This window comes from Microtus pennsylvanicus, chromosome 8, assembly GCF_037038515.1.
Source record: "Microtus pennsylvanicus isolate mMicPen1 chromosome 8, mMicPen1.hap1, whole genome shotgun sequence".
Lineage (NCBI taxonomy): Eukaryota > Metazoa > Chordata > Mammalia > Rodentia > Cricetidae > Microtus > Microtus pennsylvanicus.
Genome location: NC_134586.1, coordinates 105,378,246 through 105,393,556, shown reverse-complemented (window position 1 = coordinate 105,393,556; position 15,311 = coordinate 105,378,246). Strand labels below are relative to the sequence as shown.

General features: G+C 43.7%; 1 protein-coding gene across 4 annotated transcripts in view; it reads right to left on the bottom strand.

Annotated features, from left to right (window-relative positions):
• Akap8l (A-kinase anchoring protein 8 like) overlaps positions 1 to 11,869 on the bottom strand; it is a 35,736-nt gene extending 23,867 nt beyond the window's left edge. For 2 of the 4 annotated variants that reach the window (XM_075984269.1, XM_075984268.1), the window contains exons 1-2: positions 11,688 to 11,869; positions 3,458 to 3,532 (exon numbers count right to left, since the gene is read on the bottom strand). In XM_075984269.1, the coding sequence (XP_075840384.1) occupies positions 3,458 to 3,532; positions 11,688 to 11,700 (88 nt within the window). In that variant the 5' untranslated portion in view covers positions 11,701 to 11,869. The remainder of the gene's footprint in view (positions 1 to 3,457; positions 3,533 to 11,687) is intronic. The other 2 variants (XM_075984272.1, XM_075984270.1) reach the window with 1 other exon arrangement.
• Positions 11,870 to 15,311: the final 3,442 nt, after the last annotated feature.

Here is a 15,311-nt window from a genome sequence, read left to right as displayed (position 1 = left end):
GCATTCCTTCACTGGTTTGAGAACATTCTTCAGGAGACCAGTGCAGACTGGAGACCAGCAGTTCCCTAGGAATCTTCCAGGACTCCAGTACCAGATTAGGACTGCTGAGACATCCAGTCTTGTGGACACTACCAAATTCTTGATATTTCCAACAGGAGACAGCCATTGTTGGATTGCTGGGACCACAGCCTATAAACCACTCTAATAAACCCCTTTTTTAATATGTACACATACACAAGCACACACAATTAGTCCTGATCCTTTAAAGAATCCTAACTAATACAGGGGTAGATATCAACACAGAATTTATGACGTAATTCCAGTACTAGGGGAGTCAATGTCCTCTCCTGTCTTCTAAGAGCACCAGGCACATAAGTGATGCACAAATATAAATGTAGGTAAAACATTCATATAAATGAAATTTTAAAAATAAAAAGAAATTAATTAAAAAGTCAAAGTATGACTAAAAATGGTGGTACAAAATGCCTTTAATATTACTAGGCAGAAGCAGGCAAATCTGTGAGTTTAAAGCCAGTCTGGCCTATATATCAAGTTCCAATCCAGACAGGGTTACATAGTGAGACCTTGTATCAAAACAAAACAAAAATCTCTTCAGGATTTGATAAAAAAAAAAGATGAAATGATTTAAAATTTTTATTTTTATTTATTTATTTATTTTTTGTTTTTCGAGACAGGGTTTCTCTATGGTTTTGGAGCCTGTCCTGGAACTAGCTCTTGTAGACCAGGCTGGTCTCGAACTCACAGAGATCCGCCTGCCTCTGCCTCCCGAGTGCTGGGATTAAAGACGTACGCCACCACTGCCCGGCTGATTTTAAATTTTTATGCACAAAAGAAAGCAAATTATAAGCAAGACAATTTTTTAAAAAGATTTATTTATTATATATACAGTGGTTCTGCCTCCATGTATGCCTGCAGGCTGGAAAAGGGCATCAGAACACATTACAGATGGCTGTGAGTCACCGTGTGGGTTGTTGGAAATTGAACTCAGGATTTTTGGACAGGTAGGCAGTACTCTTAAGCACTGAGCCATCTTTCCAGCACTAACAATTTTTTAAAAAGCGTTAAAAAAAAAACCAGCCAGATATGTGGCAAATGCCTGTAATTCCAGCACTTGGAAAGCAGATAAAGGTGATTGTCTGTGACTTTGAAGACAGCCTGGTCTATATAAGAGTTCCAGGGCTGGAGAGATGGCTCAGTGGTTAAGAGCACTGATTGCTCTTCCACAGGTCCTGAGTTCAATTCCCAGCAACCACATGGTGGCTCACAACCACCTGTAATAAAATCTGGTGCCAACTTCTGGCCTGCAGGGACACATGCAGGCAGAACATTGTAAATATAATAAATAAATCTTTAAAAAAAAAAAAAGAGTTCCAGGACAGGACAGGCAGTGTTGGTGCATGCCTTTAATCCCAGCACTCGGGAGGCAGAGGCAGGTGGATCTCTGTGAGTTTGAGGCCTGATGGAGGAAGGTCATTGGCTAATAAAGGAACTGCCTTGGCCCATGTTATTGGTTAGGACATAGGTAGGTGGAGTAAACAGAACAGAATGCCGGGAGGAAGAGGAAGTGAAGTCAGACTCCGCAGCTCTCCTCTCCGGAGCAGACGCTTCAGAGAGACATGCCCCAGCTCCGACCCAGGATGGACTTAGGCTAGAATCTTCCCGGTAAGACCGGTGCTCACAGATTATTAGAGATGGGTTGATGGGGATGTGAGAATTAGCCTAGAAGAGGCTAGATAGGAATGGGTCAAAGCAGTGTTTAAAAGAATACAGTGTCCATGTAATTATTTCGGGGCATAAGCTAGCCGGGCAGGCGGCTGGGGTGTTGGGGACGCAGCCCCACCGCCACTTCATATTACTACAGAGGCCAGCCTGGTCTACAAGAGCTAGTTCCGGGACAGGCTCCAATAGCTACAGAGAAACCCTGTCTCGAAAAACAAAAACAAAAACAACAACAAAAAAAGAGTTCCAGGACAGCCACAGCTACACAGAGAAACTCTGTCTTAAAAAACCCCCAAACAAAACAAACAACAAAAAAAGAAAAGGAAGGTGGTACAAACCTTTAATCCTAGCATTCAGGAGGCAGAGGCAAGTGGATCCTCCTTTGAGTTCCACGCCAGCAGGCTACAGGGTGAGACCCCCATGAACCCCTGCCTCAAAACACGAACAAAAATATCAGAGAAAAGAAAAGAAAAAATAAATCCAGGAGCTGAAGCAATAACTCAGCAGTTAAGAACACTTGCTGTTCTTATATATGACCCTCTCAGCACCCACATGGTAACTAATAACCATCTGTCCATTTCTATAGAATCTGATGCCTTCCTTCCATGGGCACTGCACACATATGGTGCACAGACACACATGTAGGCAAAACACCCACACATATAAAATAAACATAATTAAATCTAAAAAAGAAAACTGACAAAAAGTTAAAATAAAAGTACAAATCCATGGGACTCAAAACTTACAGATTTCAAGACTTATATTACCCAATAATGAATACAGAATAGGCGACTGGAAGAGAACAGAGACTTCAGTAATAATAATAGATTTCAATTGATTTTCAATGGATAGAGGCAATCCAGCAGACTAACCTGAGTTTCATTCTGGAAGCCACATAGAGATAGAAGGAGAGAACTGCACGCAGTGGCACAAACACATACATGATAAATGGAAAGAAAGGGAAAGGGAGGGAGGGAAACAGGGCAGTGAGACAGCTCAGTAGGACCCCATTGTGAAAGAAGGGAACAACTCCAGAGACCGGCTTCTCAGTTCTCGACTGCACTGGCAACAGAGCAGTACCTGCGGCACTCACTGGGTGGCTACTTCTGTTTGTTCACAGTTGATTTATCAATTGGAAATTCCCTTCAATGTGTGTCCACTGGCTTAGCCTAGCTGCAATCTCTGAAATGCAGCTAGACAGTAGGACATGTCAGGTTCTTCCATGACAGGCTACTGCCAAGACCCTGGGGGTGCTGAAAGAACAGTGTGGCCTCTCCTCCATCAATTTTTTCAGTTGCATTCAGCAGAAGATGGCTCTGAATGTACTCAACACAAAAATCATAAATGTTCTTAAAGCACTATTTTTTTTTTGCAAATTTTATTTTGTAAATCAATTGTATTGTTCTCTACTGAACATTTTGTAGACAACAGTTAAACACTGCTGGACTCTGGTTGGCTTCTTCCCAGATCCTCAAGATTTGCTGAAGCTGTATATCTGGGCAAGAACAATATTACTTTCACAAAATGTGAAAAAGTCAATCTGACTGCAACACAGATTTACATTTACAGATTGCCCCCAAAGAAGCACAAGCTATTCAAATGGACCACAATACCATTTATCAGTCTGGATTTAGTTAAGCAAGACAGTGTGACAGCAAAGTCAGTAGTAACCAAGCAGAAGGCAGAACACTCTGGTTCCCACCAGGGCCACACTTACCATAATCACAGGTGGGCTGGGCGCTGGAGTCAGAGTATGTGGACTGCAAAGTGGTTTCGGATCCTTGGACAAAACCTAAATAAACGTATGCACAAGGTGGTTAATTTCCCCAAACCAGCCACAGCAAAGCAACTAAGACAATATTTCATTTCAATAGAGACTAGCCTTCAGCTGAGCAGCTTCTAAAACCTGTAGATTCCAGATAAGGTCTTTCTGTGTAGATTTGAAGCCTGTCCTGAAACTCACTCTGCAGACCAGGCTGGCCTCAAACTCACAGAGATCTACCTGCCTGTGCCTCCTGAGTGCTGGGATTAAAGGTGTGCGCCACCACTGTCCAGCAAGATTCCATACTTTAAGTAAACCTCTGAAAACAACCAATGGAAAGACAGTCATGTCTAACTTGTTACAAGTACTACATAAAAAGTATAAACATTTAAGTTTCTAGCCTATTGTGGTGAACGAGAACCTAAATTATCATTCAGTTACTTTCATTTTAAACAAAAGCGGAGCCGGGCGGTGGTGGCGCACGCCTTTAATCCCAGCACTTGGGAGGCAGAGGCAGGCGGATCTCTGTGAGTTCAAGACCAGCCTGGTCTACAGAGCTAGTTCCAGGACAGGCTCCAAAACCACACAGAAACCCTGTCTCGAAAAAACAAAAAACAAAAACAAAACAAAACAAAACAAAAACAAAAGCGGGGTTAGGTTTTTTTTTTTTGTTTTTTTTTTTTTTTTGGCTTTTCGAGACAGGGTTTCTCTGTGGCTTTGGAGCCTGTCCTGGAACTAGCTCTGTAGACCAGGCTGGTCTTGAACTCACAGAGATCCGCCTGCCTCTGCCTCCCGAGTGCTGGGATTAAAGGCGTGGGGTTAGTTTTAAAATTATGTTGATGTTAAAAAATCTTGTCTCCTTGCCTGGCTATTTTGTTTTTTGAGATAGGTTTCACTCTCTCAAAACTTGTCTCATATTGCCTGTCTCAGTCTCCTAGGTACTAGGTATTACAAGCAGAAGCCTCCAAGCTGGCCTTGACTCACAGAGATCTGCCTACCTCTACCTCCTGAGTGCTGGGATTAAAGGCGTGCACCACCACCACCTGGCATTCCCTAGTTTTTTAAAGACATATCTCTGTATGTACTCTGAGCTGATCTTGAACTCATCACTCTAGAGTGATGAGTTCTTTTTCGCACAGAGATCTTTTATAGTTCAAGGCCACTGGTCTACATAAAAGTTCCAAGTCAGTCAGGGCTACACAGTGAGACCCTGTTTCAAAAATAAAACTAACCAAAACAAAAACCTTCAGGTTATTTGTACAAGGTGCATGTGACACATAAATGATTTACTGTTTAGTTTTGGGCCCTACCCAAGGCATCATTAGGGATATTCCAAAATCAAAAAAAAAAAAAATCTGAAAGTACTTTAGGTCGTAAGCATTTGGATAAGGGATACTCGGACACTCACCCACTCTGCAGCAGTCACTATGAAGCTACACACGTACACCTGTAACCCTATACAGCAGAGGCAGGAGGATTGTTGAGTTCTAGGCATGCCTAATTTATTTATTTATTTTTTTAAAGGAATTCTTTATTATGTATACAATGTTCTATCTGCATGTATGCCTGATCACCAGAAGAGGGCACCAGGGCTCATAAATGGTTGTGAGCTCATAGATGTGGGTGCTGGGAATTGAACTCAGGACCTCTGGAAGAGCAGCTAGTGCTCTTAACCTCCGAGCCATCTCTCCAGCCCATAGGCATGCCTAATTTAAATAGAGGGATCTTGTCTAATATCCTGTATATTTTTTTACACTTAGTGTTGAAATAATGATTAAGAACCACTAAGCCCATAACAAAATTAATGATAGTGTTTTCAACAAAAGCAACATTTCCAACAAAAACATATGTTAAATACCATCCATCTGGTACAAATTCTTATATAGTTGTTCAGTAGAAGGTTTGCAGCCTAAGAACCAGCACTCATGAGGCAGACTGCCATGAGTTCAAGGCACTGGAATACAGAGTGAGATACTGCCCCCCCCAAAAAAAACCCCATAGCAACAACAGCCAGCACTGAACACTGAACAAGTGCTTCCTTGGTGGATGCTTTAGCTACATCTCATATCATCCTCATTAAAGCCAGTATGCTGATCCCATTCCCGGTTCAAAGTTCTTAAAAGGTATGTCCTTTTCAAGTCCAAAAAGTTCTGCAAATCAAGGACTCTCGGAACTGGGGATATGGTGTGGGAAGTCCTTTTGTATATGTGTTGCTTTTATTGGTTAACGAACAGAGAAGCCTGTTCTTTGGCCTGTGACAGGGCAGAGTAGAGCTAGGCAGCAAACAACAGGAATGAAGTCAGATAAATCACTTGACTACACTTCATGAACATGCAAGCATCCTTTGCAAATGTGAGCAAATGCACACTGGGACCTGGAAGAATGGATACTGTTATGAATGTGGTGCAAAATTAATAAGGCTTATGCTTTGTGGTCCTTTGGATGATCCCTCTGGTATGTCAACAATGTATCACTAAGCTATATCCTAGTCCCCAGTGTATTTAATTACAGGGTACCCTGACCCCAGGAGAAGACACCATGCTTTTTCAAGCTGGAATTCCAAATACATCCAGGTGCAAGGGCTCCAAATAAGAAAACTGTGGACTCAGCTTCAGCTTTACTGTCCATGGAAGGAATAGAGTCTGGCTTTGAGGAAGGAGAAAACACAAATACACAGACTGACTCTTTGCTAGTCTCCCTAAAGAGGTTGTGTTCAATTAGTTTTTCCCCCAGGGGTTCAGAGCCTTCCCAAGATGCTTAAATTTCAAGTACTGATGATTTAATAACTGTCTATATGAAACACTGAGGTGAGGAGATGATGGGAGGGATGGCTTAGTGGTTATGAGTACTGCCTGTTCTTTCAGAGAACAGGGGTTTAATCCAAAAACCCATGGGGTGGCTCACAATTATCTGTAACTATAGTTTTATGGATTTGACACACTCCTAAGAGCAGGCATTCATGCCGGGCGGTAGTAGTGCACACCTTTAATCCCAGCACTCGGGAGGCAGAGGCAGGTGAGTCTCTGTGAGTTCGAGACCAGCCTGGGCTACAAGAGCTAGTTCCAGTACAGGCTCTAAAAGCTACAGAGAAACCCTGTCTCAAAAAAACAAAAAAAAAGGGGGGGGGGGCAGGCATTCATATAGTGGTGCACAGACATAGAGGGGCTGGACAGATGGCTTAGGATTTAAGAGAAACTGCCGTTCAATCATGAGGACAAGGGTCATATCATAAAACCCATTTCAGGCAGCTCACACACATCTGTTAACTCCAGCCCCAAGGGATCTAATGTCCTCTTTTGGTCTCCAGCGGCACGTTCATACACATATCTGATATACTCACACAAACACATAAACATAAATGCACAGAGATACATATAAATAAAATAAAATTTTAAATAAACAAAACAGCAAAGTCACTGAAAGCAAGGCTGGAGAAATAGCTCAGTTAGTAAAGTGCTTGCTGTCCAAGCATGGAAACCTGAGTATCAGCCCCATACCCACAGGGATGGTGGAACAGTTCCCTGGGGAGGAAGACCAGGTGAGTCCTTGGGCTTGTTTACCAGTCTGCTCAGTGCAATCAGGAAGTTCTAGGCTAATGAGACCCTGCTAAAAAAACCAAAATACAAAAAACCGAAACAAAACGAAAAACACAGTAGCTGGCACTAGAAAAATGACATCAAAGTTGACCTCTGCTTTACACCACACCTGTATACATATGTATATATACACACACTAAATACAAAAATATTCACGGGGGAGCTCACCTATAGGAAATAATCAGGATAATGTATTCTACCCACTTTTTTCTTTATGACTATAACAGCACCGCCACCAAAATGCCCCTAGGCTTTATGTATATTACATAAATATGGTAATTTTTTGCAGTCTCATTACATTGCTTGAGCTATAATAGCTGGAACTACAGGTATAGATTATCACAGCCAACTATGTAATATGCTTTCTTTTTAAGGTGTCCCTCCCACCCCCCGCCCGGGGTAAGGATCTAATTCAGGGACCTGGACTCCACTACTGAGCCATATCTCCAGCCCTGATTTGGTTTGCTAAGTAGGGTGTAGGTACATAACCTCAAAGCCTTACTCTGTTTCCATCTCCCAAATGCTGGGATTACAGGTATGCACGATGGTGTGGTGGGTAGATTACTAGGCAAGCACGCCATCACTGCACTGTATCTCCAGTCCTCTTTTTAATTTACTTTGCATTTTGAGATATATTTGCTTAGTTGCCCAGACAGGTTTCAAATTCACTCTGTAACCCTTGCAGATGTTCGAATTACAAGCCTGTGCTCCCAGGCTTGGCACATACAAGTTTAAGTACATTTAAGTACAGTTGTCAGTTATCTGTTGAGGACTTATTCCAGAACAGGCCCTCTCACTCAAAGAAAGGAAATTCACAAATGCTGAAGTCCCTTTTATAAAATGCCCACTGTAGGGACTGGAGAGATGGTTCAGTGGTTATGAGCATTGGCTGTTCTGGAGGACCTGGGTTCAGTTCCCAGCACCCACATGGCAGTTCACAATTGTCTGACACTCCTGTTCCAGAGAATCTGACACTGTTATACCAATGCATATAAAATAAAGTTAAATGCATTTTTTTTAAAAAATAAAATGCCCACTGTTTGTTTTAAGTTATCTTTAATTACTTATAAGACTTAGCATGATGTAAATTACACATAAAGTCATACTGTTTATTATTTAATGCAAAATGGCAAGCAGTCTGTACATTGTTAGTAGAGATATTAGTAGAGATACACCTTTCCCAAAATATTTTCAATCCTCTATGGACTGAACCCACAAACAGAGCTCACAGATACAGAAGCCTGAGTATACAGCAACTATAATGAAACACTACATAGTGACAGATACACATTCTAAGTTCAGTAAGAAAACTGCAGAGCAAATGATTTATTTTTTTAAAGAGTTATTTATTTAGTATGTATACAGTGTTCTGCCTGCATTGCCTGCATGCCAAAAGAGTGCACCAGATCTCATGGATGGTTGTGAGCCACCATGTGGTTGTTGGGAATTGAACACAGGACCTCTGGAAGAGCAGTAGCCAGTGCTCTAAACCTCTGAGCTTTCTTTTCAGCCCCCAAAGGGTTTATGTTTACTCATAAGAGAGTCTTATTTCCTCCCTGAACCAAAACACACACACACACACACACACACACACACACACACACACACACACACACAAAAACAACCCCAAAAACCTAAAGATAGGGACTGACAGGTGGGGCAAACCTGTATCTCTGATACCAGACAGACAGACAGACAGACACACACACACACACATTGAGTACTTGTCAGGTATGCAGAAAGCCCTGAGATTGCATCCCCAGTGCTGCAAATACAGAGAGATGGAGAAGGATGCTGATAAACCACCTCTGAGATGAACTGCAATGATTCTGCCTTCCTGAGATGATGTAGTCTCCCCACCCCCACTCCAGAGAAACAGAGGTAGCTGGTGTGATCACTAAGTCATGTAGAAATGACTGACTTTTGTGACTTCTGGTATGTTTTTTCTTGGATTATTTCTAGTCTGCAGAAAAACAGATGCCATATTGTTAGGGTTCTTCTTATGGCCCTACAGAGCAATCCATGTGGCAAACAACCATAACTAGAATTAATTTGCCAGATACAGGAGCTTGAGTCATGCTGGAGGTGGGGGCGACAACTGTCACCTTAAATGTAATCTGGCCCAGAACCACCAGCTACAGTACTTGTGGCATCACGAACAGAGTGATACTGTGAGATAAGTGTTCTATAAAAAGACCAGTCTATGTCAGACATTTGAAGGGCTGATTCGAGATTTTTTTCCTGCAGTTTTTCTCCTGTTCCCATCCTTCCCATTTCATACTAGAGATGGGTTCCAAAGTTGAATGCACTGCTCTTGCAGAGAGCTGAGCTTGGTTCCCAGGACCAGCATATTGGCTCCCTACCACCTGTAACTCCAACTCCAGAGGACCTGACATCCACACACATGTGCACATACCCAAGTATAGGTATACACATAATAACAGTGGCATACGCTTCAAAGCTTCCAGGACTTAGCCTCTAAATTCCATTAAAGTGACTTAATTCAATACAAAAGAAGATGAGGCAGGACGACTGTTGTGAGTTCAAGGCCAGCCTGGGCTCATTTTAAGATGGGAAGTCAGTCCAAGCTATAATGTAAGGCTCTTAACAAAAGTGTCTTAAAACGTCTTTGAATTTAGTAACCTTTTTTGGGTTTTTGTTTTTTGAGACAGCTAATGTCACCCAGGCCAGTCTTGAACTTACATTTCTAACTCTCAGGTGCTGGGATTCTAAGACACAAAGACCAGCTTCCTGGTTAGCGTCTTTAAAGGGAAAGAACCATAGTATAAAGTTACAGCTGGCTTTTTAGTTTAGCCAGAGGAAAGGGAAACTAACCATTATCTCATTAGCTTGGCTACTTCAGTGCCCACAAAACCCAGGATTACAGCCTACAAGATCTGAAGTTGAAATTCAAACTTCACCATTAGTGAACTAATTTGGTTTTCTCATCTGTAAAAACAAATGCTCCATTATCAAGCTATCCCATAAGATACAATCATTCATCCTCTTGTTCTTCAATAGCCCTGCTTCTAAATGCAGAACTATTTTCAAGTCTTGGACAGACCTGGTGAAGAGAATTACATCTTAATTCTAGAGACATTAAGCATTAGTTCTACTTAATGATTTTCCTTTCCAATATCGCTGCAAAACCGCCCAATGCTCCTACAGAACCTCAGCTGCTTAGTATAAAAAAAAAGTGGTGGAAGCCACAGTAGGCACTTCAGGACACAGAACAGCAAGCAGCCCTACCCTTTATCCACTAGATGTCAGTAGCACTGCATACCAGCCCCCTCCACACGCTAAGATGAGACAACGGAATAGGACTGTAGACATTGTCAAATGTCCCCCTGGGAGGTGGGAGGCAGGCAGATTCACCCTGATTGAGAACCACCGGCCTAGGGGATGGTTGTTAGAAAACCCAAGGTTCTTGGTGAGCTCTTAACCAAGGACTAGCATAAGGGGACTATACAAAAGCCCGTTGCTTAGGTTCATTCAAAGCCTTGAATATTCCTAGCAGAATGTGGGTTACCCAGCAACCACATTTCAAGCCTGAAATACCTCCAGCGAAGTGAGGCGCTGTCTACGGCTTTAAGGTGCTGACTGATAAGTTTCATGGGTCACTGCCAAGGCATACCCAGGCAGCCTTGGCAACTTGCCCAGGAATGACTGACAGTCACTTAAGCATATTCCACACCTCCTCATCCTGCACATCACCCACCTTCTTCTTTGCTCTGATACCACTCATCTCCCTAGCAAGATCTAAGGAGGTAGGCGGTTCCAGTCCAGGACGTTGTTGGGCCAGCTGTTCTTATTCTGCTTACATGTCTTCTTAAACCTCACCTCTTCCCGGAGGCCTCGAAACTCTGAATCCCTTCAGGATACCCAGGGCCCAGGAATACAGCGTGCACTCATTTATGAGCCTAACGTCTGCCCTCCCCGATAAGCTGCTTAAGAAATTTTCGGTCAGTATTCCCAGTACCTACTCATCACTTTCTCGGTGAGTTGAAGGAATTGATGTGGAAAATAGTCATTCCTCGCCAAGGTTCACGCTCGGTCCCTAAAGCTCCCTGCATAACTCAGATCCTTCTATTTACTGATCATCCATCCCCCTGGGGCCTGGCGCTTCTCCCAGCTTTGGACCAGATGAAGAGGGGAGTGGCGTTGGGTAAGGATCCGCGACATTTAGCACCGAAACGGTGCGTGGGAGGCAATGGCGATAGCAGCCGAGACAACGGACTGATCTCAAAAGCTCAGGTCTGAGAAGCTATGTCTTAGGACCTGGAGGTCCGTGGGGGCACTAGCCAGGGACGTAGGCGATGGAAGCTGGGACCTAACGCCGGGGCTCGGGGCCTACAGTCAAAGAAGACAAGCATGGCTTCGAGCATCCGGGAGACCGGGATGCCCTGCTGAGGTCACGGCAGCCGGGGCTTGAGGGATGCGACCCCGAAGCGAAGGGCCTGAGGCGCCATTTTGTGACCGGAGAGGGCAGTGACCGCGACACCACGGCAGGCGTGGGCGACTGAGGCGTGACTCGGCCCGTCCTAGTCCCTCTCCGGTCCGGAGCGCCCCCTTCACTCTGCTGGGCCTACCTGTGTAGCTCATGGCGACAGCGAACACCCAAGCCGTGCACCGACACCGCTACTCTGCGCATCTGACGCCACAACAATCTCTGGGGGCCCCTTCCACACACGCCCGGCCCCGCCCCCTGATCTCACTGGCTCGTGTCAGCCTCGGACTTCACGTCCACTGGGCTGCTGAGCTGTCTATTTTTACACCTCTTCGCAACAGTGGTTGGAGACACTGCCAACCCCTGATGGCCCCTCCCCGACCCCGCCTCCTATTGATCAAAGCCTGAGCTGATAGGCCAAGCGGAGCCGACGGACAGGTAGAGTTCGGAGGGGAGGGGCTACGTGCAACCCAGCGGCCCGAACCCACGCGTGGTGGGCGGCGGGTGCGTGTTCGCTGGACTCCCGCCACTGAAATGCTAGCGCAATCCGTTCATGTATTCATTTGGCCTTCAGTTCCAAAACGAGAATGGTAAAGCCACGCTGAAATGAGAAAATTAAGATCTAACTGCCAAACAAGGTCCTGACAAAAATTACATAATGTTTAAATAAATGAACCTGGTCACGTGTAGTAGGTGGTTTGTAATTCCAAAACACAGGGGGCTGAGGCAGAGAATGCTCTCGAGTTTGAGGTCAAATTATGTTATGAGTTCTAAGGCACCCCAGGTTACATTAAAACCCTGTTTCACAGAGGTGAAAAAGAGCTGGGGCCAGTTTCACGAAGTATTTTCTCATTAAGCATTACATTAACAATTAAGAATTTGTAAGGGTTAAGGATGTAGCTTGGTGGTAGAGCACTTTATGCTAGCATGTATGGAAGACCTGTGTGAGATTCCCCAACACCCCAGAATAAAAGATGCATTTTAAAAGACAAAACCTGGTCATAGTGGCTCACACCTGTAATCTCAGCACTTGGGAGACTGAGCCTGGAGGAACACTGTGGGTATAATACCTTGTTTCAAAAATTAATATTTGGGCTTGGTAACACATTTTTTTTAACTTGAGCACTCAGAGGAAAGCAGATCTCTGTGAGTGCAAGTACAGCTTAGTTTACATAGCAAATTTATGGCTAGCCAGGATCACCTTTGTCTCAAAAAATTGTTCAGATAAAAGTTTGTGTATGGTATTTGTTATGTATGCAATATTATTTAGATGCATCATGTATTATTACAAATACTTCACATGAGAGCCTGGGCTCAGTTCCATAAAACAAAAAACACAGCCTAGTAACCACCAGCCTTGTTCTAAGTGCCATGCCTGGCTGTGTTCAAAGTCACCATGAGACTTCTCATAATTCCTTGCAGGGGAGGGCACTGTAAATAAAACTTAACATTTGGGAAACTGCTTCTATGATTATGAACCCTTTTGGATTTGGGGAAATTCTGAAGTAGGGTGCTGTTTTTTTTTAGGTTTATGTATGTTTCACTTGAATGTCATGCAACTACATGCATGCCTAATGCTTGAGCTGGTCAGAAGAGGGTGCTGGGTATCCTGGGAACCAAACCCAGGTCCTCTTTGCCACTGAGCCATCTCTCAGTCCTTGTTACCAGTTTCTTTAGGGGTAGTACTAATAGCATTCTTTGAAAGTCCAGATCCTTCAAAGAAACATGCTGAAATACAGTTGATAGGATAGCCAAAAAATGTGCTTATCCGAAATTTAGATGGGGAATGGAGGTAGAGAAGTACAGTTGCTATGATTAACAAGAGCTTATTTTTACCATTGATCGAGGATATATCTGGATAACACTCCCTCTCCAAACTTACTTTTGCAGACCTTGTTGCCCGATGGAAGAAAGCCACTTGCAGTACACTCTACATGTGAACTCAGAACATGCAGTAGAGGTCTGCTTTATGTGCTATTACTACTTTGGGGTACCACTCACTGGCATCCAAATAAAGTAAGGCCCCATGATATCTCCTCTAAATCCCGTAGTTGACTTTGTGGCATTTGTCATAGCCATCATGCCACCCAGGGTTTTAATTTCTGATGTCCTCGTGGGTTGAGCTCAAGCCATTCAAAGGCTAACGGCTGCTTCTTTTAAGACTACAGAGTCATTTAAGCAGAGATTTGTTATATTTGTGAGTTTTAGAAAAAGGTCCCCGTTGTAAGAATGGTAGGTGAACCTTGCAGAAAGACAACTCTATCAGTGTACTGTAATGGATAAAGAAAACCTTTCTGCTGCGTGGTGGTGGTGCACCTTTAATCCTATCATTTGGGAGGCAGAAGCAGGTGGATCTCTTAGGAGTTCAAGGCTAGACTGTTCTACAAGAGCTAGTTCCAGGAAAGTTAGGGCTATTACACAGAGAAACCCTGTCCTGGAAAAGAAAAGAAAGAAGAGAAAACCTTTCCATTTTAACTATGCACAAAGACAGCCATCAGTGTCATAGTGGGTTGGAAGGCCTTCCCATGTTACTGTCATTGGATCTTTCAAAATCCACTCTATCGCTTTTATATTTAAAAAATTGATTTTAGCCAGGTGGTAGTGGCATATGCCTTTAATCCCAGCACTCAGGAGGCAGAAGCAGGCAGATCACTGAGTTGAAGGCCAGCCTGGTAGATAGAGTTCCAGGACAGCCAGAGCTACATAGAGAAACCCTGTCTTAACCACCCCACCTTTACACTCCCGCAAGTACTAAAGAAACATATTTGGGTCAGTTCTTACCATAAGAAATCCCACTTTTCCCAGTCTTGTATATGACCAATGACAGTGGATGAGGAGACCAGCCACCAAATAAAAGAACACACCTGGGTCAAGTACACCACCCCTGCAAGGCTGACACAGCAGCCTGTTAAACCCTCCTCCCCTAGCAGAGGCACAGTAGGAAAGGCTGGGGGAAAAAAAGGTTGGGTAGGGGCTTACTACTGTCCACACCCCATGACATCATTCTCACTTGGCTAGTTAGTGAAAATGATGAACTGAAAAAGACACACGGGATAAAAAAGTAGGAGCCAACAGAATCTTATCACCTCAGAAATATTCAATGAATATTAGATGATCAAGAAGCCAGGCCTGATGGCGCAGGCCTTTAGTCTCTCAGGAGGCAGGGTATGCCAGCCTAGATTACAAAGTAAGTTCCAGGACATCCACGGCTGTCTCGAAAAACAAAAAAACAAACAAAACCAAAAAAGAAAGGAAGAAAGAAAAGAAAGAAAAATTTTAGAAGTTTAAATAAGGCCAGGTAGTGGTGGCACATGTCTTTAATCTCAGTATTCGGATCTCCAAGTCAAAGCCAGCCTAGTCTATAGAACTAGTTTCAGGTCAGCCAGGGCTACACAAACCATGCCTTGAAAAACCAAATAAATTATTAAAACAAAAACAAAGCTGCTTTCCCCTTGTTATTTGGGTTCATATGTCTCTTCTTGACGTTTACCTTGGATCTAGGGAGGTAACACAAGTGGCATAACTTGTGTAATATGTTCAAGACCTGGGATAGGATCCCCAGCACTGCATTTAAAGTCCTATCTTAAAGACAGAAGAGTGCCAACTCTGCAATCTCATTCCCACCCAAAGCGCCAGCAGATGTGTGCTTCTACCCAACACCCTCAAGGAGTTCCTTCCCTGGTAATAGCACCAGTGCCAGAAGATGTTATTGCTGCTGGTTAAAGCCAACTAGCCCTTTTGTCTTGGCTCCCTTCCCAGACCAGCC